The 27,298-nt window shown below is 41.7% G+C and overlaps 1 protein-coding gene and 1 long non-coding RNA gene across 4 annotated transcripts in view; one reads left to right on the top strand and one right to left on the bottom strand.

Annotated features, from left to right (window-relative positions):
• The first annotated feature begins 498 nt into the window (after positions 1-498).
• On the top strand, positions 499-16,262 carry LOC125693788 (uncharacterized). The gene is made up of 3 exons (XR_007377248.1): positions 499-872; positions 4,328-4,409; positions 15,865-16,262. It is a non-coding gene; the product is annotated as an uncharacterized LOC125693788 (long non-coding RNA).
• A 91-nt stretch (positions 16,263-16,353) lies between these two features.
• The window catches only part of GLIS1 (GLIS family zinc finger 1), a 177,679-nt gene continuing 166,734 nt past the window's right edge, over positions 16,354-27,298 (bottom strand). For all 3 annotated transcript variants that reach the window (XM_048946035.1, XM_048946033.1, XM_048946034.1), the window contains 3 exons: positions 25,962-26,146; positions 20,436-20,603; positions 16,354-17,132 (listed from right to left, as the gene is read on the bottom strand). In XM_048946035.1, the coding sequence (XP_048801992.1) occupies positions 16,996-17,132; positions 20,436-20,603; positions 25,962-26,146 (490 nt within the window). In that variant the 3' untranslated portion in view covers positions 16,354-16,995. The remainder of the gene's footprint in view (positions 17,133-20,435; positions 20,604-25,961; positions 26,147-27,298) is intronic.

The raw sequence follows: 27,298 nt of genomic DNA, 5'->3' as shown, positions 1-27,298 counted from the left end.
TTACTACGTTCTCTTTGGTTTGAGCTCTCGTATCTGCTCTGATTAGAAAAGATAAGTAAAAATTCAGATGAAAGGAGAAAAAAAAACCCTCTTAACTCTCATTAAATTTTATTTCATTTTTGAAGCTTTTTAACAACCTGCTAAATGATAGCGAGCAGGAGTCTTCCTTGACATATGCTGTTTGAAATCCAGACTGAATGTGGACCTTTGGCTTAAGGAATTTTTTTACTGAGTTTTCATTACTTTTTTTTTTTTTTTAATTACTCTGTTATTTTTTTGCTTGGATGAAAGGAAAAACCTGGTTCTGGCCAAAACACTGTAATTAAATATTCTGTAATGCAAGCATTTGCACACTGGGAAGACCTGGAAAGTAACTGAGACCCTTCACAGCTGTGAATGGTCTGTTTGCTCTTGATTGTCTGCTTGTGTAACAACTGTGCCCAGACAGTGAATAAAGTAGGGCACAGATACTGAATTTACTGCAGCTGCTGAAGTTTCTTTGTGTTTCTGACCTTCAGTGTGGACAGCCCAGTCTTTATTCGCCAAACCCCTCTTAGATGGTCATGCTCTGCACTTGGGAAATTCAGAGGGAAAGGTACAATGCTCCTTAGCTTGGGCTCCGTGCAGACATCAGAAATGGACACTGGGCCGTGCCTTGGGCACTGGGGTGGTCCACAGCAACACCAGGGCTGTGAGTTGCAGTAAGGAGGAAGCAAGGAACTTCACCGATGGACGTGGTTATCCCCAAAGCAGCAGGAGAGGAATCTTCAGCAGCGCTCAGCACGGGATGCTGAGAGGAAACACTGCTTATTGCCAGCCTAGATTTTGTTCTGTATGTAGTTTTATGGACCACTGTCTTTGGGAAGAAGGAGGTAAGGCTTTCTTGGTGTCATTCACCAGTTTAATATTTTTAATGAACAATATTTCACTCGCTCTTTTTGGTGGTTTTGGCACTTTACCTGTTGCCAGCCTTGATCAGAGAATTGATGCTACGTTTCCTCGTGCTTTGGATTGACCCCTTTTGACTTTTCACTCTTCAAGGCAGCTCTATCTCTTTCTTCACCTTTTCCCCAGGCTTATCACAGCATCCCAGGAGAGAATGGGGCTTGTGTTTTTTGTCCCTGCTCTCCTAATCTTTGCACCAGCATTACTTCTGAACTGCTTATTTCAGGGAGATCTGGGATGCCAGCAATTAACCTCCAGTATTGAGAGGTTTCTTTGGATTCTAGATAAACTTTCTTTTCCTATCCTTTTTCCATTCTCAGCTTGTTATCAGCACTTTCATCACCTGGTGACTGTGCTGAAGTTGCTCGTAACTGTGCAGCCTTAGGCCTGGTTTATCCTGTTTTGAAAGCAGCTGATTCATTTCACTTCAGTGGCACAAAACTGCTGAGCCCGGGGCAAATTGCCAGCAGCCGTGGGGAGGTGAGCGTCACTGCCAGCCTTGCTGGCTGCTCCCCCTGCTGACACATCCAACAGCTGATGAGAAATCACTTTTATTGAAGCTTTTGGTGAGGAAGAATGCAAGTTGGCCAAGACCATAGGATTAAAATACTTCTTTTTTTCTTTTCAAGTATCATGAGGTAATCTCTGAATAATAAATGGTCAAGGTTTTGGTTGTATTATTTATATGAAAGTTTGTCTTTCCAGCAGCTCAATTTCCCCAGCATCAAACTGGGAATTAGTTCAACACTAACAGAGGGAGAGTGTCATATTCTGAAAAATCCCCTGCAGAACCTGTCTTTTTTTTCTTTATTTTTCTGGAGGGTTGTGGTGTTGGATGTGTTTTGTGCATGTATTAAACAAACATAAGAAAGCTTGGCTTGTGACTGAAGAAACTTTAAAATACAAAATCTTAGATCACAGCCTTCTGTTGCAGGCTGACTTTACAATGAAACAGGGATCAGTTGTTCCAGATGGCTCTTCAGATGCCCGTTTTGTGGCTGTATCTTTCTTGATGTTAAGCTGACTCTTGTATTTAAAGCACTGCACAACATGGCTTGGTGTCAATTCCTTTGCCTTCAGTTTTTGGACCCTTTTCTCACTCAGATCCTACGTTTCCACTTCTCTGGCTCCCTCCAGTTGCTCCAGTTTACTTTATTACTCATCTTTCTCTATCAGGATGGCTCGCTTTGAGCTTCCCCAGTGTCTCCTTCCTGCCTGCAGAGAGCAGCTCTTTTCTGGGATGGCGCCTCCAGCGTCTCCCACTCCTGCTGAATCTGCCCATCACGTTTTCATGGCGATGCTTCACTTTTGTTTAGGTCTTTAACAAAATTGTGACCACCAGGGCTTCACTTCACAAACTGCAAAGCAGCAGGTTCACTGTAACTCAGCAGGTTCACTTAACTTTTTTTCCTACTTGTTTGCAATTCGAGGAGCATTGGGGAACAACTTATAGGTGAGCCACCAGGAGCCCCTCCTTACCCATCCAGTTTGTGCTACTGGAAATTGCATCTACAGTTGCATCACTTCTCATATATACAAAAAACTTGCTGCTAGGGGCAAAAGCTGTGGCTGTGTTACATATTGCTGATAGTATCATTTGCTGACTGTTCTGCAAAGGTGCTGATGACGTCTGTGCGTAACTGGAAACTGCCTCTTGTGCAACTTTGAGATGCTGAGCCCCAGCCTGCAGAGTCAATTACACATTGTGTTATTCAGCTTTAATCTTGTTAAGTAGAACTTCTAGAGGTATTTATAGCTTTATTCAGTACGTAATGTTCAACAAAAGGTCACTGGGCAGCATAACGTCAGTTAAAATAATAAAAGCACTAATTAATTGACAGGCTGTTTTCACTACAGTTTAATCTGCCAGAATGCAGCTCTGCCTGGAGGATGTAAACTGTCTTCCCTTGCTTTTTTATTTCCTTGCCTTCCAGTTTTAGCACTTGTAAGGCTTTACTTAATCTAGTGATTATTGCTAAGATAGTTTGTGAAGCCAGTGTTAAAGAAAGCTTAATTAACTTTGGGATTTTGTTGTATGCATTTCCCACCTTATTCAAGTTGTTGCTTTTGTTTTCTGTTTGAAGGAACACAGTCTGCCACCAATATTTCCAAATAGTTGCACTGTATTTCTATTTCAAAGACCATTCAATGAGGAGAAATTTTCACAGCTGCAAAATATGCAATTTTTATTAATTTCTGAAAACCTTTATGTGTGATTATTTTGGCCTTCTTAAATTAGTACTTGTTAGACTTGAAACAATTGCTTTGAGGACAGTTTCAGATGTATAGCTGTTACTAAGTTGTGTTGAAATGTTGTCTAATAATATACTCATTAAGAAAGCTACTAGCTAAACACCGTACACTTCCACTTATCACTTCCTGGCCTTGGCCTGTGTAATCCTTTTTTCCCAGTCTCTCTTTTAATTAACTCTTGTGTTACCTCTCTAGAGACCTCCGCACCCCCAATGTCATTGTTGTCTCTTACCAGGAGATGACCTGGTAAATTCAGAATTTGCTTTAGATTATATTTAGGTGCATGACTACAGATGAACCAGGCTGAACAAGAAGATTTCAGGTTTGTTGGTTGTTTTTTTTGTTGTTGTTGCTGACAGGTGCCGATAGTTTGGGAGGTAATTACTCCATGTTTCTCATTAGCACAAACGTGCAAAAGGCTTAGTGTGCTGGAGAGCAGGCTCTGTGCTGCAGTGAGCCATGAGAGGTGTCATCCACGTGTCTTTTTCTTTCCATGTAAAGCCATTATTTGGGAAGGAGAGGTGGAGTTTGAAAAGAATAAACCCTTGTGGCTGCTGGGTTTCATTCATGATGGCTGTCTGCTTTGCAGAAAGCGCTGTTTTAATTAACGCTTAAAGCTTGTTTATTTTTAAATGATTATTTAAAAGGATGACTGAGTAATCCAGAGAGAGTGGGTGAAGTCTGAGAGAGCATGTATGCATCTAGAGAAATAAACCTTAACACATAACTATTGAAGACTTTTAATGCCACAGATAACTAAATCATCGTACCGATACTACTGAAGCTTTAGTGAGCAGCTATGTGTTTTCCTTAGTTACTGTGTAGTGAGTAAGAAAAAATGGGTTATCAGTAGGGCATGGAGCCTTGCAATTCTGCAGTGCTGCCTTGCAGACCAGCTTCCATCCAAAGCCAATAAAACTGGCATTGCTCAGTGTTTCCAGGACCAGTGACCCATAGCTCCTGCTCACGGCATGAGGAGAGTGACAAAACCCCTCCTAGGTCCACCAGGAAAGTTTTAAATTTTTTTTAAAATATTTGTTACATTACTAATAATTGCTGGTTTTATAAGTAATAATGATTGACACAAGGAAAAGCGATCTCTGCAAGTGCTGCCCATTTTTCATTTCAGCCCACACAAATCCACTGCAGTAGAGGAGGATGCTTTTTCCCACCAAGAGTGCTGTGCCATAGGAATGCTGCTTCTCCTTCAGGTAGGAGCCACTTCAGCATTAAGCACAGTGAATGTTAATTAAATGTCATATGTTGTACAGCATAATCGCTGTGGTGCACGCCATGAATGCTGAGTGTTTTTCATTAACAGAATATCCAAAAGTGAACTGGAAAATGTGATTTCACAAATAATACCCTGAAATCAGCCCTAAATTTAATAAAATAGGCATAAGCAGGCAGTTGAAAAGCAGATCTGAAATTCTTAGTAATGAGTACCACAGCCAGGCAGATACATCAGTGTTTGTAATCAATTAACAATACTGGGAGAGGTGACAAAATGGCAGTTTCTATTTCAGATAGGAAGTTGATGAAACGTTGGCAAACATGCACTGCTAGGGGGGGAGGTTAGTGTCCTATGGCAGCACAGTGACTAGGAATGAAACTTTTTCCAAGTACCAGGCTAAGAATGAATCCTTGCCCAGGGCTGAGGCTCAGGCACGCAGTCTGAGTCCTTGTGCCCCATCTGCCAGTTTTTGCACACCAAGACCTGGGGCTGGGAGCAACCCCCATCCAGCTCCTTGCTCTTCCATTCCTTGTCCCTGAGAGAGGCTGATCACCTGCATTCATGACAGTATCCAGTGGGGAAAAGAGCTTCTATCAATAAAAATGTTCTGCTGGTGGTTATTGACTTCCAAGTACAATGGCATCTTTAGGTACCTGCGCTGCATTCTGGCAGAGGTGGGCTCTGAGATTTTTGGTCTGTTTTCTGTGATGCTGTCCTTTTGCACAGCGAAACTTCAAAGCAATAAGAAACCCATTCTGCACAAATGGCATTGTTTGGATTTTGGTCCAAGGTTTGTTGACTCTTCAAAGATCTTTGCTTTCTGCTGATCTGGAGCTTAAAACACCGACACTTTGGGCAGAGCAGGATAGCCTTCTCTAAACACATCTTGTGGGCACCATTGGAGCAACCCCCTGAAGCTAAGAAATGCTTCTGTCCAGGATTGTCAGCCTTGTTCTTTTGAGACATGATTCCTAACAGATCAGCTGGGAGGTTTGGGGGAGTGCTGGGCAGTCTGCTAAGCTGCATTAGCTGTAAAATCCCATATATAGAGCAAAAGAGACTTAACTTTGTCTACGTTTTCCCTATTTTAGTCAGTGTAGAACAGCAGGCTGTCCTGATTAGCCAGCATTTCCCCTGACAGAAACCAAATGGCTTACAGCTTGAGTAACTGTCTGTTGAGTCCCATGTTTGTTATAAATTCAGTAGATGAAAAAATTATTTAAGTTTCTATGTTTTTACAGCATTTCCCACCAGAGAACGCTAACACTTGTAAAACAATAAATGCTATAGTATAACATAGCAAGACTAGTAAAATGCTGAACAGTAGATAAAATTATTTACAAAAGACCATTATGGTTTCTTCTGGAGAAGTGATGTGGCATTTAATTTTAAGATACGTGTGCCAGGCATAACTTTCAGATGTTACAAAAAGGAGCATAAATACGGAACTGCACATGTGCAGTTAGGTACCTTTCCAATCTTCATTACTTCCCTCGCTAAAAATAATTTGCCCCTGTGTTTGTTCTCATCTCTGCTCTGCCAGACTCTGAAAAATGAACTACTTTGCTAAGGATTTCAAGGGAAAAGTAGGAGCTGCTGAACTTCTGTGTCCCACTTGGGCTGACTTTAAAACAAGTTTTAATGGGAGGACTGGGCATGCAGGGGATCAGAGGGAAAAGCTGTTTTAAAGCAGTGTATGGATTGGGGGCGTTTCTTCAGTTAAGCCAGTTTGTTCCCTGGGTTCCAGGGTCTTTTTCATTCTTGCTGTAATACTGAATTCCAGTGCAAATGTTGACTGCGGCTGTCCCAGGATAATGGTTAGAAGGGAAATGCTTGGCACTGCCTCTTTGTTACTCAATGCAGTCAGCTCAGAGTCAGCTTACAAGATGGGGAAAATGCTTATTAGCATAGAGGAATTAAGCAGCAGAAGCAAATGACTGTCTGCTGCAGATCCATCACTTCTTGCATGCTGCAGCACCTTTGAATGAATGAAAGTTAGTGTCTTTCATGGCAGAGAGGTGGTAGCTGTGTTTCAAGAAGCGCTTGAACTCCATCACTGATATCTGTTGATATTGCCAGCATATGAATTTCCATCTGTGGAAAAGCAAAAAGTGGCCAATGCAATAGGCTTTGTCACTTACAGAGTACAGAAAGGTGGCTGCTGAGAAGCAGCTGTATAATCCTTGTTTAAGGATTCAGATATTCAGTGTTCAAAATACTCTCGGCCATAATAGAAAATACTGATGTTTTCAGCATGAGCCTGAATTTGCCATTTTTCCTTTGACTTTCATTGCATCAGTAAGTAAACAAAAATGTAGTTTGTGTGGCCATGTTGTGGGTCTACCCGGGCCTGGGTCTGCAAGGGCAGGTTCCAGGGATAGTGCATGCCATGTACAGGTGGTACTGGGGATGGCCAGCACGGATTACTGATGGAAGTAATAAAAGCAGGCCTGGGCTCCACTGCAGAATGCTGGGCGTATGATCAGGGACCTCTTGGTTGGGGGTATGCTGAAACTTCAGTTGCGAGCTGAACTTCATCAGGCAGCTGCTTTATCACATGCAATCAGCCAGCTTAACTAAAGATTAACCTGAAATTTCACTTTGGAAGCGGAGAAAGTAACTCAGAACGGGGAAAAAAAATATATATATATGTATATATATAATATATATGTTTATATTTGTGGAGTGAGCTTTACTTTTTAATACATTTTGATTTTATACAGCTATAAAAAGTGCTTTGGCAAAATGTTCAACATCTGTTGGTTTCTATTTAGATTTTGACATGTGTTTTTTGTATTCTGAAGTTTAGGGAAACTACGAATTCTACCTTTTGGATTTTTTCAAATGCTTAAGTTGGAATCTACTGGATGTTTAACATGGAACTGAGAAAGGAAGTAAGGTATTAGTTTTATGTGGAAACAATTATTCAAAGCTCCTTTCAGCCACTATTTTTCTGACATCAAACGGAAGAGCTTATCTATATTGATTAGTATTTGACACTGTGTAATGTAAGTCCCTCATCAGAGACACTGCTGCAATGAAATATTCTGCATTTATTATATGGTGTTTCTTAGAAATAGTGTATGATATTTAGAAACAATAAAGTAGGATTACGGGGAATCCACTGCATGGCTACAGATTTTATGTGTTGCTAACAGGTACTTGAAAGCCATACTGAGTTAAGTACAGTATTTGCAACAGATTGTGAGCAAAATAGATAGTTTTAAAGACATGCTTTTATCATTGCCTGGAAGAAGCCTTTAGCCAACACCAAATTTGCATTCATTTTCACGGATAATCACAATCTTAATTAAACAAAGCTGAGCTGAACAGGATAGCAGTGAGATAATTTTAGATCATTAATCCATGGACATAAAAGCATTTTGTACAGTTGGGAGAGAGCATGTTAATCTGTTTAACATGTAGGGAAACTGAGGCAGGCTGAGACTGCAAACTTCCTTGGGATTATGCAAAGGAAGGCAAGGCAGAGAGATGCCCAGGACCTGAATCTCTCCCCACGTGACTCCTGGTAGCCCTTACTGGCTCTAGCAGAGCTGTCCCAGAGCAGGGCTGTTGTTCCCAGCCTGCAGACCTGCCTGGAACCTCTGTGCCAGCAGGCAAGCAAGAGCCTGTGACCAACTTGTTTTAATTATGTGAGGAGCACGCTAGCTTTCCACAGTCATCTTTTAATCTTTTTTTAATATTTTTGTTCACACTATGTCACGGGTAAATACTGCATTGAATTATTCCAATTTGATTCAGTCTGTAGTAGATTGCACACAAGACTGGGAAGTGGCTGTTGTAGTTACCGTGCCTGGCAGAGCTGCCTCCCAGCGCAGCCAATACAACTTCTTAACTTTAGGCTTAGACAAACACAAAATTCTTTTGGGGTTGCTGGTCACAGAAAATCCCTGTCTTTTAAAATTATTTGTATTTTAAATACATATATATGTGTGTGAGAATAACCATTCAAGAACTATTTGATGTTTATAGTGAATCAGAGGGAACTGATCTGCCTCTGCAAGCAATGTACCTCTTTGTCCAGCAGCCCCTGTGGGATGCCCAGCCATTGCAGCCTGATCCTGAGAGCTCTGCAGGAGCTGGGGCTGCACGGCTGCGGCCGTTTGTCAGTGCTGCCCATTCTGTGTGCGAGGGTCACTCACTCTGGGCTGCATTTGGGATCCCTTGGGTCCATTTCCCTGACAGATTGGAGTCTCAGGAGCCTTGCAGAAATACTACTGGCATTGCTGTGACTCCGGGTGCTTTGTTTTTATGTATGTAAATAAGAATGGGAGCAGCAGAGGGAGCTCAAGGATATGAAGTCTCTGTTTGGGATTTAAACCTACACCGTTCGCAGGGTGCTGAAGTGTTCTTGACGTAAACGCACTGCCTTTGGCTGTTGTAATAACTTATTTTCTAGCCCCCCAGCTGTGTGGTGGCTGTGTGGGGCCTCCTGGGCTGTTCTGGAGGAAGAGCTGAACAGGCAAGGTGTTACTCAGAGGAATCCCTTTGGAATGTTGTTAATAGTGGGATGAGCACAGAAATCCGAGGTGTGCTAATGCAGTCCTCTGTTAACACCAGGACAGAGTGAAAAAAATCTTGTAGAAAAATAGTCTGGTCTTGCAGTGAACACTGCTAGAGGTTGGGAGGAAAAGCAATAATATGAAATGTAAAGCTGGGTCTATGGGATAGTACATACACATGCATGTGTGTATTGACACACTGATCTGCCCATGTAAGTATGTGTGGGCTGGAGGTCACAAACTGTCCATGAACACCCATGTAGTGAATGTATGGAACAAGCTTCCATGCAGAGAAGGGTCAAAAATACTGCAGCTACCAAATATCTTCCTCTGAAACCAGCATTTGCTGCTCAGCACTTTGCTTTTATACTGGCTTTTTTTTGTTTTTTTCCTCCATGGCTGTCGGTCCAAGTGCAGGCAGCCTTGCAAGCCATCTTGTCAGGGTTTCACCTCTAATGTAACCTTTGAATGAATTTTAAACAGAAAAAGGATCCTTGTAAGCCTAACCTTGGACAAGAGAGAGGCATTTTTGAAGCAGCAGAGTAGCAGGGCCTGGGCAGGACATTTTCATACCATTATTCCAGAGCCTGAGCTCCCTCTTGTGCGGAAAGACAGACATCAGAAAAGTCAGGGACTAGCAACTGGAAATGTGCAGGGAAGGGGATGCTCAGGGGGCAGGCAGAAGCTTTTCTCTGAGCCTTGTGATACGCACACATGCACATTCACTGCAGCATTTGTGGCTAGTCTTGCAAAACTAACTACAAACGGACATGCTGATGCTTGATAAAAAGGAAGTATGCAAAATGTTTGTCAATGGAAATAACTGTCCTTTTATATCAGCTAATAGAAAGCAGAAAATAAAGGAATCTGTCAAAAATAATACAATGTAAAACTAAAGTAAAGATCAAAATGTTTGCCTTTTTCTGCTTGCTGTGCTCAACGTCAGCCATGATAAACTTGAAACTGCTGCCATCCTCCTGTGCAGAGACCGGAGCTGGGCTCTCCTATCTGTGCCAAGACCATCTCCACCTGAAATGGAGAAGCCTGGCTGCACACTGGGCCAGATACAATAGCCATATATAGGAAGACCCTATAGATGGCTCAGTGTGTATTTTAGCCTGGGAACTTTGATGGAAAATACTTGGCATTTAGTGAAATCTGGGGCACTTTGAAGAGGGAAAAAATGTGTTTCAGAAGTATTTTTATGAGCCCTAGGAATAAGTTCTTTCTGGCAAGAGTGACTCAGTGGCAGCCAAGGAGGTGATGATTGCCAGCGGTGGTTTCCCTGACCCTCCCATGACTTCAGTGGTCAGTCCAGTGTGCCCTGCACCCACTGTCAGCTGTCACATAAGCCTGGACATTTGGGGGTCAGTGTTGCTGTGAGGCCTCACTCTGTGCCCACTGCCAGGCATGAGCTGCCCCTTATGGACGGAATGCAATTAGGAAGCCTTCTGCCACGTATGCTGGGTTTATTTTGCAGTTAATGAATAAGCAGAGCTCCTTGCTAAGTTTGCCATCAGTTTGCCTTCCTCTGCTGTAACACCAAACCCTGCATTTTTAGGTTGTTTCCTCCCGACATGTCCTCACTAGGTCCTATCACCTCTGGCACATCCTTAGTAGGGGAGGAGGACTGGACTCCTCAAAACCATGCTTTGCTCAGGTTGTATCACCCCCAGGGACTGAACGAACTGCTTGTCTGGGATGCAGCTTATTAAATCAACCCTTTTCTTTCTGCATGGCAAGAGTTAATTGTATTAGTGTAAGAATTTTATTTCAAGGGATTATTTTAAAAAAATTACCATTTTTCTTACAGCGAGGAACATGTCCAGTAATTGATGTGGGAATATTAATGCAATATGTGTGTGTTATCAATTTAGAAAAGCAGAAGACATATTTCCTTAAGCTTCCAATCATTTATACATATGACCTTCATTTATACAGCAGAAGGGCTCTTCCAGAGAGCTACAATTTGCTTCAGATGTTTAGCATGGGTATTTTATTTTACCTTCCAACTGCCAAGTTTGGGATTATTTAGCAATAAAATTAGAAATGTGGATTTGAGTACGTACCAAAATCCTGACAGGTGTTAATGGAACTCAAGTTGAATATTTTATTCTTTAAATAGTAAAATGTAAACCTGCATTTGTTTAGCTTTGCCTTTTTGCCAACTGTATCAGGTATCTGGTGTGACTAGAATCACTGTGTTCTGTACACTGCTTTCATGGCAGTTTCCAGTGCCTGTTCCCAGATTAAGCTGTATCTATAGTCTAGCAAATTTCAGTGCCATAGATAATTCCTCAGGCAAATGTGTGGTTCTTGACCCAAAGAGATAGGAAATAAAACTTATTATGCAATATAGCCTCGATTTGCAGAATGTGCCAAAAGATGCAAATAGGCACCTCAGAGGATTTTCAGAAGGAAACAAAATCCTAGAGATGAAATTAAAGCAATTCAGACCCGTTCTTCATTTTTTAAGTGTTCAGACATCTTTAAAAAGCCTATCCCTCTGCCTAAAAATTCATGTGGCTTTGGGTTATACTCAGTGCAAATTTGTGTTCAGAGGGGTTTCTCTTGGCACCACAGTTACCCAGTTTTGCTCAGAGAAGTGATGCAGGTCACTGTTTGGGACTGTGCTCTGTTTTGGAGCGGAGTGCTGCATGCATGAGAAAGGATGTAGGACACTGGCAGACCACAGTCTCAGCTTTCTTTTTTTTTATGGAAGATACCCTACTCAGAATTTATGTTGTCTGGATTTTAATATCCATCTTTGGACTCCTTGGCACCTTCCTGGGATGGACTGACTCCCACTTTGGAGGCACATTTCCATTCCTAGTGCCTGAGAGGAAGCTGAAGTGTAACTTCTGGATGTCTGGGGCAGGGTAAAGTAAAGCCATCCCTTATTTAAGAGGAAAATCCTGGATCCTGTGTCTGGACCTCATACTGCGATCAGATGCTGGGAGGAGAAATGCTGCTCTGGGGCTCCTCTTGCTGCTGATGCTGCTGGGAGACGGGTGTTACGGTGTCCTCCTGAACTGAGGAAAAGCTGAGAGGTGGGGTTGATCCTCCAGTAAAGCAGCGTAATCCATTCCTTTCCTAGCCTTATCCCCATCCAGGGTCTCCTCATGTCCTCCCTTGTCTCTGGATCATCCCTGTGCCCAGTGGCAAGTCCTGGTCTGCTGCTCTCCACCAAGGCACGGTTTGATGGGACAGAGATACAGCCTCTCCCAGGGGGAAAGGAAAAACACTTTGAAATCAAGCAGGCCAATAGAAGTAAAAGTTTAAAAATTAACATCATGCTTTTATTGGTGTCCTTGATTAATTGAAGGGAACTGCTATATAACTCAGAGCCAGAAATACATTTTTAAAGTTGACTCATTTGAGTTTGAGTGAGAGGTACTGGCTCCAGCCAGAAAATCTGTTAGTGCAGAAGAGTTATTTGACTTTTTTCTGGCTTTAGCACCACTACAAAAATCTTTTGCCAAAGGAATGGACAAACTTCTTTTCATCTGAGTGGAAATCAGCTAGAAAGCTCAGTTTCATTAGAGCTTTAGCTAGACTGGGAATTCCTATGGTTTAGACACTTTAAAGAAAACTGCCTGCCATGGTTTGACCTGTTTTGCAGCTGTAAGCAGCTGAAAGCCCACGAAGCCAATGTATGCAAACTATTTGTGAAGCTTTGACAATGTAGAGGTCTGCAGCTCTTATTCTGCTGACTTCCAAATGACTTAAGATCTTGAGTTTGCAGCTTGCTTTGAAATTTAAGCTGAGAGGAGCTTTTGGTGGCACTGCAGATGGAAGGGCTTTTCTCAGGAGGGTGTGCTCCAGTGGCTTTTAACTGTCAGTGAATCAAATGATACAGACTGGATATTTTTCACGTCTTCTGTTGCGCTGATCTTCTAAATTGAAATAAATGCGTTACTGGAGGACTGAACCGCACTTACATAGGTTTTAATAAGATCAGAACAGAAAACATTGAAATATTTTACTCTTAGGCAATTTAAATTCAATTTACAGTTGCTGTTTGCTTTCACATACTTGGTTGTTGTTTTAAGAACCTTTTTTTTTTCCCCCCACTCTGCTTGCATAACTGACATCTATTGCAGTATTAAACTGGTGCTCTTACTGTGCTCTGGAATTTGTTTTGTTGGACCTTTACCAGTTACCCAGTTGAAAGGACAGTCTAAGAAGCAAGAAAGCCTTTCCACAAGCAACAGCTGTCCCTGCTGCTGATGTAACTAGAAAATATGATTTGAAAGGGTACTCGCTTTCCTTTCCATGGGGGTGTAGTTGATACCTGCCACAGGCTTCAACTTTCATACTGCAGGCCTGAAGCTTTGCTCTCACAAATTCCTGCGTTGTGTTACCACACCACAATTCCAGTGTAAATAGTGTTACTTTGTTGTGATGCACCACATCTGTACATCTCATAGGCTCACTTGCACAGGCACCTCTGTAGCACTGAAAGGAAGATTGCTTCTGTAGCTTCTGAAGTACTGCATCTAGTAAAAGGGAAAAGAGTAAGTACTTTGGTTTTCTATACAGTGAAAAGCTTGAGCTTGGTTATATTAAAAAATTAGCAGTCCTGCAGAACAGTTGGCTTGCTTCCCAGCTGGTGGAAAGTGGAAGAAAGTGCTTTAGCTGCTTCAGTATCAACTTGAAATTCATTTTCTTTCTCCCAGCTTGATTGGCCACTGTAGGTCATCTTAATTCAGTCATTCCTAAAGCATACTGTGCACATGGAGAGAGTATGCACAGAGTAAATGGGCTTTTCGCTCACTGGGGAAATGATTTGTGGCTATTTATAAATTAGTGCTGTAATTTGTTATTTGAATTCTGTTGCCTAGATTGAAAAAGTATCCGACAGTCAACTGGAACCCACAGTTCTATTTTAATTCCGCAGAGTAATAATTTTCTACTATTATGAAGCCTAACTCCAGTTATTATATGTATTAGTTGGTGGGGTTTTACAGCACCACAACCAGGAACTTGCCAAGCAATAAATTGAATTGAAAGGTCTCTTTATGTCTTCAGGAAAAGCTTACATGAGATGCTTCCCTACTTAATGTAATGAAAGGAAATAATGAAGCACACAAACTCACGAGTAACCATTAGCTCGTGCTGTTCTATATTTTAATGGTTTTATTGTGGATAACTTTCCAAACCATGCAGACTCAGATGAGTGCCTTTGCAGTTCTCTGAATCTACCTTTTAATTTACAAAAAACTCTATTCACACAGATTCTGGAATTAAATCATCACTACAGCTGCTATGCTTTAAGTTCCCCAAACCTTTGTGAATCATTGTGTGGTTTTGAACAGCCTGGATGTTGGGACATAAATATTTTTCTAATTGATCAAATATGTTTAGATTTGTTTGGTTTGTATTTTTAACTTTAAAATGTCATTTTTAGAAGTATATATTTAATTTTTAGGAAATAAGATTAATCATTTTTTTTAAGGTCCTTTAACGTCTGCAACTAACTGGAAAACAGGCATTATTTTGATTTGTTGTCTCAGCCAATACAGCTTTTCTGGGCTCTGGTTATGATTTTTCTAAGTTCTCCTTCAAAAGCTCCTGAGTTTTTATTGGTGGGCAGTTAATGAGCTACCTGCCTCCTTGCTTAAGTTTGGACGACTTACATCTGAGACAAAAGAATCTGATACATCTGAGTAGATAAGGAAAAAGACAGAAAACCAAATGTGGCAGCAATCAAAAGCTTGAAGTATAATTTGGAGCCTTTTAAAATGTAATTGTAGGAGAGGAACGGTGACTCAGAGCTGCCAGGGAGGGGCGGGCAGGCAGCCACAATTAATGGGTTTCTAGCTGGGTCTGCAGTCCTGCAGAGCTCGAGATTTTGAGGAACTGTTCATAAAAGGTTCCCCTATGCACCTCTAGTAACTAAAACTTCCTGAATGTCTGAGTTTCACTCAAATTTCACTCAGATTTCTTGAGAACAGAAAGCTAGATTGGGTACAGAGGCATATTCATGTACACTGACAGGGTGCAACCTGTACAGCCTGTAGACTAACAGGCGCAGAGAAACAAGTAAAATGCATCCATGTAGGCTTGCTGGTTAGCCCAAATTGGCCTTGGTGCTAAAAATGCTGTTGTAAAATGGCATCCAGGGTTACAGAGGCATGTGTGGCTGAGGAGAAGCACAGCAGCACCAGGGTGCTTGATACTCATGTAGGAGCAGAACCCCAGGCTGCTAGCTCATATTGAGTTTCTCATCAACCAACATAAACACATGGAGTGGATGGACCATTGGAGACCTCTGGGCTTATTCAGATACTGTGTTTTCCCCAATACTTTGGCTGCCAGGTTCACACGTTACCATCAAATTGTGCTTTACAAGTGTATGTATCTGTTATGGTTGTATAACTTTGTGACTTTAAGGAAAAGCATGGCGCTGTGGACCTATTAATGCCACTTCACTCCATTTAGTTTGGGGTCTGCTCAGGGGATTCTGGTTATGCAAAATGCAGTATTTTCCTAGCGTGCCACTGAATTAAGGACTTTTTTTTCCTTTGGAATTTGCTACTTTGCTGAAGCCAGGTGCCTGATATTTTTTCTGACAGTCCTTCGTGGAGACAAGAAATCTCCTAGCAGCTGCTTCTTATTTTAGGCTGTTCCTCTGGGGAGCAGCTAATTGGCTTACAAGGCTGAGAACGAAGAGTTGGGTTTTGGCACTAGCGTGCCTGGCACAAGATAAGCATTGAAAACATTGTATGAGCATGAGGCTGCCAAGCAGATCCTGGTAACAGAGAGGAGAGCAGAAGAGGAAAGCAACATCTGCAGTCACTGGGCAGTTCTGACCCAGTGTGAGCTTTCCAAAGGTGCCCTATGATAACTCAGGTAACTATGAGCTGTAAATGAAGGTTTTTTTTGTTTTTTTTTTTTTTTTGCCAGAAATCGAGTGATGCTCCATCTAGGTGCCCTTAGTCGTGATGCTTGTGAAGATTTGTGTGGTGGTGAGGAATGTCTTGGGCATCAGGAGCATTTCAAGTAGCCCAAGTGGGCACGGGGCAGCCACCACAGGCTGCCATGCTCCTCATGTGGCACCTCTGTTCCTGCTGAAGGCACAGTAGTGTGGGAAGGACTTCTGGTGTCAGTATGGTGTCCTCTTCACAGACTTCTATCAGGGACCAGCTGGAAAACAAATAAAAATCTTTTCGCAAGAGCTCTGCCCTGTGGTCAAGGCCATGTCCTACAGCACAGGGGGCAGGAGGCACAGTCAGTCACAGGTGGACACTGCCAAAGCCAGCTAGGGACTTTATTGTCACTGTTTGCATTTGTAGTACAAGCAGAAAGGTGATGCTAACTTTAATAGTTTCCCAGTGATACGGCAAGTCTTCGTTTAACCCAAACTGCTGGCCTCTCTTATGCTTCTCCCAAACAAACCAGGGACATTTCCAGGAGCTCGCTTTAAACACACCTGTGCTGCCACAAGTTGGGAGTGAACACAGTGTAGCTGTGTTTAGTTCATCAGGACTCACCAGGCAAACCGATGATTTTAAGAAATGACAGTACACTTGTTTCCAGTTTTTAATGCTTTCTTGTAAAATTGAACATATAAAACAAGCTGAGCAAATGAAAATTTTATATACATGAGGTCAGGGATTAAAAAAAGAATCCTTTTAGTTATTAAAAAAAAAGAGAAGAATTGACCAGTGATTTAAGAAAAAAACTGATTAAAGGGAGTGACATTCTCAAATGGAAACATACTTTTCAGGGAAAAAAACCCTCTTTACAAGTTTATTATATAACTTACATTTACACTTTATCAAGAGAACTTACAAAACAAGCGGCTTGAAATGCTCCTCATTCCCTTAAAGCATGAATTTCAAAGTGCCACAGCCAAGGAACAGGTTCCAATATTATCTTACACAGGCTATTTGTGTATAAAATGGTTTGGTAAATGTGAGGTGTTTATTTAAATGAGCACGTATAGGGATACAGACTAAATAAAAGTACTTGAACACCTTTGTTATTACATACGCAGTTATAGGTATAGTAAAGGAAGTAAGGTCAACACTGCTCTTAGGTATCTGTATAGATGGGAGGAATGTGATTCAAGCAGTGATCAAAGGCGCCATTTTGGAAAAATCCATTCTCATCGGTTCCATTGGAGACCATGTCTTCAGATACACACTGTGCTTCAGAGACTGCATCATAGCCTGAAAGCGTGACAAGTTGTATGGACATGATTTAGGACCAGTACATATAAGGCAGGAAGCAAAGTTTGAATGCAGTACAGCGTTAATGAAAAGACAATAGGATTTACCATCAAAGCCTTACCCAGGAGATACACAAACTAATCTCCATGGGCACTTGTGTCATAGTGTATGAGGCTCCCATTCATTTCTGCAGAAAGCTACTCATGTTCAAGGGCAGTACAAGTATCAATACGACTCCCTTGAGACTTTACAGTTATTATCAGAATAGGATGGCAAAACAATGAACGGGCAAGGATCCTACTAAATGTGTACTAAAAGTGATGTTGTCCTCTTGTTTTGTGTGTTTTTCCTTTTGGAAAATATTCCATCTGTCTCCCAGCTGCTCTTTAGATCTTAGAGAAATTTGGATCCCACATTTGTTGGATCTCCACATACTGCAGAGGTGAGGTCTGTATAGACAAGTGTCTGGGGCGAGTTAGGCTATGGGATGTGCAGAAGGGGCTGTGCACCATGTCTCATTCTTAGCCCACCCAGGCTCACCATGCTGCTTGTTGCTCACCTGTCTGAGTTGAACTTGCAACTTTCCTTACTTCATGTTGACTGTGTTCACCCCTTACCCTGTCCTTCTCCCTTCAGCATCTGACCCTGGGTCCACACTTCTTGCATTGCTGTGCAGTTCCTCCTAATACCCCATGGCACTATCTGCTGAGGGCCTGGACAGCCTCCTAAGCCTTCTTCTCCAATCATCTCCCAATCATCAAGCCTTAACTGCCCCCAACCATTGCATGAAATATTGACTCCTTTATGTTACCTGCATATTGTGTTTTACCTTATCACCTGCTTTGGGTTGAGGTTTGAAGATAGTGTCTGGATGACCTTCAACAGAGGGGTCTGACCCTCCGAATCAAGAGCCCGCCTATCAAAATTTAAATAACCACTAGTAGCATTAAGTCAGCTGAGGCAACATATGGAGCAAGATCCTTCTTCCTGCTAAGAACATGCCCATGAACTAACTGCCTGATGGAGAAAATGTCTTACTAATCTCACTCATGTGAATTGCAAGTCAACGTGTGGATGGCTGACCCTCACGGTTAAGGCACTGGGGCCTGGCTCCATTCTCAGCCCGATAGAGGAGACATTAAGAAACAACTTAGTTTTTTTGTGCCCCAGTTTCCCTTCTATAAAATAAGGATGTTTGTTCTGTTTCGTGTTTCTTATCCTTTCAGGCTGCTTAACACCACAAGCACCGTGTACCCAGATGTGGCTGAATCTAACTGCACCAGGCTTTAAGTGAGGCCTTCAGGCTGTGTGGCACCTGGTAATGACAGAGCCTGGAGTCCTGAACAGCCAATCCTTATTTCAGAAAGAAATGTCAGCTCAGTCCTTAGAATCTAAGGCGTTTTACTATCTTATACTGGTTTTATTATTAGAGGCAAAATTCTCTACTTATTTACATTTATGCATTTTCCTACCACACACTAATTAAGAGGTAGTTCACGGGTCAAATTCTGACGTCCGTAGAATTCTGGCATGCGGCATACGGCCTACGTCCCTGAAAGATGAATCCAGCCTGCTTATCTGTGCTGTGCTATGTATCATCCCAAGTGGAGTGATCAGAATTTTGATAAGATTTGTGTTTATGATAGGCTAATTTGTATTTGATGAGTCTGTATACAGGGTGAACACACAACCACAGATGGACAAAACCCAAGATAAGCATACACCTGAGGGATCGTTATTAGATTCCAGATAGAATAAACTACCCAAAGTCCTGAACTGAAAATAAAAATTTATTGACTGTTAATGTAATTCATGGAACAGCTGTTTGCCAGTCACATTTGGCATTCCTGTGAGATGAGAACTCATTTAATATTAACGGTGCTATAAAAGGCTGAAAAAAATTAATAGCTAGCCTTGATGAATCTTGCAAACCTGAATGGTTCTATTTTATACACAAAAAGATGAGCCAAGATTTGTATACGTTTGTATAATAGATATATAAATATCATTTCATCCACATTTATGCTTCAGTCTCTAAGTATTTGCATACCTCAGTAACCAGTATAAAAATAAAAATATTACAGAGAAACGTTTCATAATAGTTTAGCCCCAGACATAAAAATCAACTGTTGTTGAAGTTGGTGACTTGCCACAGTATTATTCTTTGCTCCTACAATTTCTTTTGGAAAGTTTATTTAGTCTGTTCTTTAAATATTGCAGTCTGTCAATATGAACTTGAAATTTGACGTTAATATGAAGAAACTGTTTTAGTAACATCAAACTTATGACTAACACAAAAGAATTCAAAGTTGAAGTTGAAACTTCATCTTCAACTTTTCCCTTGTGTTAATCACTGATGCATACACTTTCTAGTAAGGAACACGAGACAAATGCATGCACTCTCTGAACAGAGACTCCTTTAATACAAAACAAACAGGAAAGTCAGCTCTAATTTTGTGGTCTGACTCAGGCCCCATTTCAAAGAGCATTTAAACATATGTTTTCAGTATTGTCCCTAGCTGAGATGCTCTCTGAATGCAAACATGAAGAAAAATTTGTTGAGTGACATGTAAGTAAAGAATGGAGTAAATGATGGTATTTCATAGCTCTGACAATACTCCGTTTGATTTCAGTAATTCTATTAATTCTTATTATAGTTTAAAAAGAAAAATGCAAAACTAAGTACTGATTGAAATATCATAGTCTTCTAAATACTGTAACTCACAGAGAATTTTACTCCATGCAAATCCGCCGCTGAACAGGGAAATACAGCTGCAATGAATGTGCAGTACACAAATGGAAAAGAGCTTCCAAATGAAAAGGAACTACCAAATACTTTTAGTGGAATTTCTCAAAGCAGTGTCTTTCAATTTTGTAAATATCAGTGTTGTAAAGCAAAGCCATCCGTTTATCCTTAGACAGACAGGAAGTTCCTGCTGCTGCTCCTTTCTCCTGAATCTTGCTGACTATGTTCTCAACTACAGTCTGATCAGAAAAACCTGCCTGAGCACATGTGAAGACATGTACAATGAATAGCCCACACAGTAAATGTGTCAGGTCTCCTGAAGGTTTGTGTTCTCTCTGACATCCAGCATAACTAAAGGAAAACCTGCCTGTTAGACCAATATAGAACTAAAGAAAAAAACTGCTTTCCTTGTGGGATTTTTATAGATCCAGATGAATTTCAGTGACTGAGTTTCAAGTGCAAACATATTTTTGTAATAATACTGACTTCAAAATATGTTATTTCCCATCCTGCTAAAAATATCATACAGATAATTTTTTATAGGCAGAATAAATTACCTGTTGAAGCTAAAGGTGCACTGAGTATGTGATAGCCATTATGCCTCAGAGGATTAAAGCAATGGGATTCCCCTGTTAGCACATCACTGGTGACAGACTGGTCCATTGTTCTGTAGCAGTCTCCATAGTGGAAACAGTTTTGTATTGAGTGAAAGCTGCCTTGGTAACCTGAAAACAGATATTGCATACACATTTTAACACTACTGCAATGGTTTTCACTCCATTTCTGTCACAGTATTTCATTACTATTGTGGTTTTTTTCAGTTCCTCAGTTTTAACTATGGAAAAAATGATCACACTATTCTAGAAGGCGTAATAATATAAAAGCTATGTCAGACTCAGTCCCTGTGGACTGTGATCCCAATCTAGCAAAAATGTCAAGGATGTGCTTCCTTTCAGGCAACAGAAGAGACTGGATGAATGAACTCCACAACCCACTTGTGTTCAAAGCTAATAGTGAGTACTTCACTGGATCAGGTCCAGGATAGTAACTCCTTCGGGAAGGATTTTATAATGAATTACTTTTAGTACAATCATGTAATATTTAAATGCTGTCTTTATAGCACAGTAAAGTCTTATCCCATTCAGCGTGCTTTATGCACTGCTGGAGAAAGCACTGTTTACTCCAACTTCTTTTAAGAGTACCTTAAACTTCTCCTTTCCCAGATTACTCTTATTTCAAATGAAAACTCTTTTTGAACACAGAGGGCCACAGTCTGCAAGCAGAATGGCACTGGAGATGCAGGTCTGACTCCACATGGACATCAGGAGAAGATTCTGTGTTCAGCTAAGAGCAGCATGTCCAACCCACAGCCTGCGGGCCACATGTGGCCCAGCACAGCTCACACTGCCCTGTGTCACCAGGGTGGCAGCTCTGCTCTGCCCAGTGGCCCAGCCCAGCCCCTCAGCACCAACCTAACACTGACCACTGGTGCACTGAGAACCCAGCTGGCCTGAGACCAGGCAATGGGAGGCAGTTCAGTGCCAGCTCAAGTGATGGCAAATAACTCCATGGATTTTGATACATTGGCTAAATGTGAATAGCAAAAATACACAGCCGTGCTTTCCATTTTGATAAAGGAATTTGAGAATGCTGTGTGCTCGAGAGCACACTGGGAGGTTCTGTAAATGCTGAAGGACACACTGGGGCACACAGAGGAGCTCTGGAAGCACTTTAGAAGGCAGTCCAAGGGTCCTGAGAGTGCACTGGGGCTCGCTGGGAATACTATGGCTGGTTCCCCGAGGATAGGCTCTGTGACACCAGAGCGGGGTGTACACCACTATGTACAGTCACATTGGCAGCCCCTCCCAGTGCAGACATGTGGGGCAGTTGATCTGTCCTGTTATTGCTGGAGCTCTGCGAGCTCTGCTCTGATTGACTGCTGCTTTGTGTGTTTAGATTGTTCCTTGAGACAGAACAGGATGAAACACAGCCTGATTCTCTTCCTGTCCATCATTACGTCCACATCTCTATTCACTAGAAAGGGACCTGGCCGTTCCAGTTACCATGACTTGGATGAGGACAGGGACAAAAAACTGGTCCTTCCTGAGGAACAGCTGCTGGTTGACACTGAGTGCTAGACCGCCAACCAGCCTGGGTGGATTGGCCTTCCTTACAGAACTGGATGGGTCCACTACAGGGTCAGCAGGGCTGGCATTACAGAGAGCCTGAAGCAGCAGCCCCTGGGCACTGAGCACCAGGCTTCCAGCTGGCCCTATAGGTTTGGTCTTTCCCCCTGTCCCAGATGGGTCTGTTACAGGGTCAGCAGGACTGGTGTAACAGAGGGCCAGAAGCAGCAGCCCTTGAGCACCGCACTGTCCTGGAAGGTGGAAGTCAGTCTTGGAGTGATCGAACCTATGCATACCTCCAGGTTGCAGTAATGCAGGATCAGGGAGTTGCAATGTCAGTAAGATTTTCTTCATGAGTTTTACTACTCTTTCTATTCTCCCACCTGCTGCTTCAGCAGAACAGTCAGTTTCTTTTGGTAGGAGGATGCTGATGGCCTCCAGTAGCCTGGTATTATTCAAAAGGCCAGTCAGACTGCTCCAGAGGATTTGAGCCTTGTGTAACTTTTACACTAACAAAAAGGGAAAATTCCCAGCTTGTTTAAAGGCTGTATTTCCAAACACCAAAGTAATTAGATGAGATCGAAAGGCCATGTGAGCCAAAGCAACCACAAGGGCTTTTGTAACAACTGGTGCTCTTGCCAGATAAGGTTTTGTGAATTTTACACAACCACAGGACATGAAATTGATGCTTGCAGACAATACAATGTTTACTTTGGATATACAGTACAAGACAGAACTTTACTGCATTTATATATTTTTTAAACATTCAGTATTAACGATGCTTTCGGTTCATTCCATTTCATTGTACAATCATAGAATCTTTGGGTTGGAAAGGACCTTTAATGGTGCCAAGTCCAACCATCAACCTGACCTACTTTGTCCCATCCCTAAACCATGCCCCTTAGTGCTACGTTCACGCATCTCTTAAATATTGCCAGTGATGGTGACTCCACCACCTCCCTGGGCAGCCCATTCCACTACTTACCCACCTGCCTTGTCACCTGAGAAAAGAGACTGAAATCTCTTCTGAAAAAAGCATTCTGTGATTCTCTAGCTCTCCCTGCAACCACCTTTCAGATACTTGCAGAGAAGGACGAGGTCACTCTTCAGCCTCCCCTTCTCCAGACTGAACAGCCCCAGTTCCCTCAGTTGCTTCTTTGTAAGCCTTGTTTTCCAAACCCCATTTTGTTTCAGTTCCTTTCGGTTTTCTGAAATGCTTTACTTCTGCCTGGCTTACCTCCCATGCACCTATCACAGAAATATGAGGACCTGACATACAATTAAAATCTCATAACTCGTGGTTCAATTAGCAACCACAAATAGTTGGCTAGCGAAAATTAAGCACGGAACATTTTTTACAAGTTCTTACAAACTCTCTCCAGTGGTTAAAATATGAAGTAAGCAAGAAGGCTTGTCTGGTGTAAACAGCACTGCTCCTGCCAGGAGAGCAGAGAGGAGCACCAATTTGGCAAGCGCTTCACTAATATTTTTTTTCCACATGGATTTCAGGTTTCCCTTCACTTTGTTTGATTCAAATCACATTTTCTGAGCTCCTGTCAGTTTAAATGAACGCTATTACATGTTTTATGTACAGTACAGGTAGAAATATAACAGTTAATACAGGAATAAAGTGAATTCCACGCATAACGTGTAGCTAAAATTCTGCTTTGAAATAACTTGTGACACAAAAACTGCAGTTTGCCACTTCACACAGCGCACCAGCTGCTTCTGTAAGGCACAACCTTAAAACTTTAAGCAGCTTTAAAATGAACGATGTGATGAACAGATGATTGGAATATGTTCATTACGTGCCATCTTATGTCATTCCCATGGATGTACAAATAAGTTCTTCAGATTGCATACAATTTCTGAGGAAAAAGCTTGTCAGGTGTAACTAACTACAGGATTCTACTGCCTGCCAAATTATTTCAGCATATGCTGATTTCCGTGTGATCTTACCACAACCAGACTTAAACACATAAACATTGCACCTTATTACTCTTTCATTATCAGTATTTCTGCTACCAGCTCAATGCAGTGCTGTCTTGTGAAAACTGCAGATCCACAGTATCTATATACTTCTATACAGGCGTCTACTTCTGCAGCTAAACTTACATAGCATTCCTTTTTCAGCAGAAATTCAAAGCTCACAAATCTCTGAGGAATCCATTAGAAAAATGTGTTGTTAATGAACTCAGAGGCAAAAAAAGACTTAAAGCAAGCAGAGCTAAATACAGGTTACAGAGCAAATGATTTCAAAGGCTGCTAATCAAAATTGATTTTTGAATGACCAATTCCATTATGAATTTATAATAATACTTCAACATTTGGCCAAAGTGGAAAATTATTGCTTTTTCAAAACCTACGACATAACGCTTAGAAAGCAGCAATTCATTCAAAAGGAAATATGGTTCTCTTAAGGAATAAAGTCAATTTATTTAAGTGGTTCAAAACTTGTTCTGTCTATGCATTTGTTTCTGCCACAGTAATGAGCTGCTAAACTTTCCTCTTGTGGTTTGTAGTTATTTAGCTCATTATAGTAACATAATCATATATCATTATGTGCTATCATAAATCTGCCACTTTTCCCTCACAGAGTTAATCTTTTAAAATTGAGTAATCTGTTGAGCATCAGGTTGAGTTAGTTTTTCCTTTGGCACAAATCATTTAATATAATCTGCGTTAACTTTTCAGGCTAAGGCCTTCCAACTAAAGAGCAAAAATGGTCCTCAGGGACTGGAGGGCAGAGGGAAGTGTTGGGATACGGAACCTCATTACAGCTGCAAATTGTGCTAAAATCCTGCACTGCCTTAGAATTTATTCAGAGGAGGCAAAGCTCCCCTGTTACCCACAGGTAAATTAATCCTATGTAATCCTCCATCACCCAAGAACGACCTTATGCAAACGACAGTACAGCAGTGAAGAGAGTTTGAAAAAACTGGTTATCTGCCTGTACAAACTCACATGCTTGGTTACACTTGCAACCAGACAGATGTCCTGCACACTTCTTCACTGTGAATGTTCACCACACTTCAGCAGCATACCATCTGGATTACGTAACATGTTTCTTACGTATGCAAGCTTCTGCTACTGGAAGAATCTGTGTTAATCATATCACTTGCTAATTTATACCTCAAAAATTGTACAGGTACCGCAGCAGAACTCAGGCATAGGAAAAGAAGGTACCATTAAAAAGGCTGGGTAATTCAGAACAAAAAAGTGCTTTAAATTAAGCAGTGGGATAGCTGCTAAGCTGCTGCCACTCCTGCCCTCAAATTACACTGACACTCTATAGCTCTGCAGAGCATCTTTACTACACATAACAATATATAAACAAAACTGCTGAATATCAAATAGGAAAAAATCTTTCTTTATCCAAGATCACAACTGGTACAGCATCATCGAATAGAACAGCATCAGTGGATAGAACAGAACACTGCCAAAGGGTGCACCTCTTCATTTGTTTTAGCATGCAAGCTAAAATGACTTTTGATGTGGCAGACTCACTCTCTCTAAACTGGATGAAGGCTGGATATTCAGTCAGGCGAGGTGTGTAGCTGGTAGGCATCTACTGCCTTGTGAGAGCAAACCTCTGACAGTCAGGGAGTGAGTCAGCACTATTTCACTTGATCTTGGAATCAGAGTGATCTGTGGGCATAATTTGTTCTTACAAACACCTTTTTGTGACCACATCCCAAAAAGAAGCTGAATAAATGCAATACATGTGCTGCTGAGATACCCTTCCCTGTCATAATATGATATCACAGTTAAAAATGCTCTGGAATTTTGACTCTGCCTCAGTAAAAGCAGGTTAAAAGTCGGAGTTCCCATTGGAACGCTGTCAGACCCTTAATATGATAACATGAGCAGAAAATGCAAAAACTGAAGTAAATTAGTTTTTCCCAACTAGGAATCAGAAAAGTAGAAAAAGAAGAAAGGAAAAAGAAAGGAAGTTACCTTGAGATCCCTGCTGTACAGACTGATTTTGAAATTGAGCGTACGGTTTATTTGGTATTCCAGAAAACTGCTGCCCATTTGGTGATTGGCTGTGCGATGATGGAGAGCTGTGTTTCTGCAGTAGGGAAGGTGGAACTAATGATTTCAGGGGGCTGACAAGTGGAGAGATTATGTTGGGAGCCAGCCTAGAAAAAGAAAATTCAGAAAAACTTCACATATCAAATATGGGAAAATGAAATACTTGAAAGGTCCTACATACATGACAGCAAGATTTGAGAAACATTTATTTTGCAGCTATAAATTATGCCGTAGAAGAGAGATAACAATGCGTTGCTGCTTTCAGATTTTCATTAGCAGGGAAGGCAGTTAGAAAATGATTTATGTTTCTTTACACTGGCTTCCTGTACTAATCGTAGTGACAGAATCAAAATGACATCACTCCTCAGAAAGCAACTTAGACACGGGTCAGCTTTAATTTGAAAGTTTGTAAGCTGAGAAACACGTCCAGAAACAGAAGTGGAGAATAAGTCAGAATAAGTAAAAGCATGTAAATTGTTTTCAAGTGCCTCAGTAGTTGTACTGGGTAAAGCTTTCTACCCGGGTTTCAGCCAAGACAAAGAAAAGCATTAGTTTTCAATTATTCCTCATACAGTATTTTTTAGACTTCACTGCAAGAAATACAGAATTAACTGTAACAGCTGGCACTGTCCTTTCAAAGAAAAGGCCTGAATAAGGGTTTGTTTGTGGCAGCAGCTCTCAGGGTAAAACTGGGCAGGGTGGAGCCTGAGAGATGGAAATTCCCCACGGACAGCCAGGAGTCAGGCCAGCAACAGGAGCACTGGGACAGCCCTGCTGGGGGACAGACCCGGACCCGTGTTCCCACAGCAGGCTGGAGCAGCTGAAGAAGAGCCTCGCTGGCCCTCTGCCATGAAACCCCTGGGCTGTGCTCCACCACTGGCAGAGAGGTTTCAATGCTTCCACTGGCCATAGAGTGCCCCCGGCCCACCAAGGCAGGTGCAGCAGCTTGCCCACGTGGGATGAACCATATGCAGGAGAACTCTTCTGGCCGTTCAGACAGAAAGATGTCGTGGTGCAGGAGACATGACCAAAAATCTGGTCATTCAGGCTTAAGCCTCTTTTATAGCTGCATTAAATTAACCCTGCAAATGAGTAACTTGTTATAAACTGGACCTTTTCACCTCCTACTATAGCTGTGACAAATGGTTTTTTGCTAAATAGCCCAGGGTTGCACTTCAAATGTGGGGTCTGCTTGGAGCAAGCTTTCAGCATATTCAAATTTAACATGTAGGCAGAGGAACACTGCCAAAAGCTGTCAC

This window comes from Lagopus muta, chromosome 5 (genome assembly GCF_023343835.1).
Source record: "Lagopus muta isolate bLagMut1 chromosome 5, bLagMut1 primary, whole genome shotgun sequence".
Taxonomy (NCBI): domain Eukaryota; kingdom Metazoa; phylum Chordata; class Aves; order Galliformes; family Phasianidae; genus Lagopus; species Lagopus muta.
This window is presented reverse-complemented; position numbering and strand designations above follow the sequence as displayed.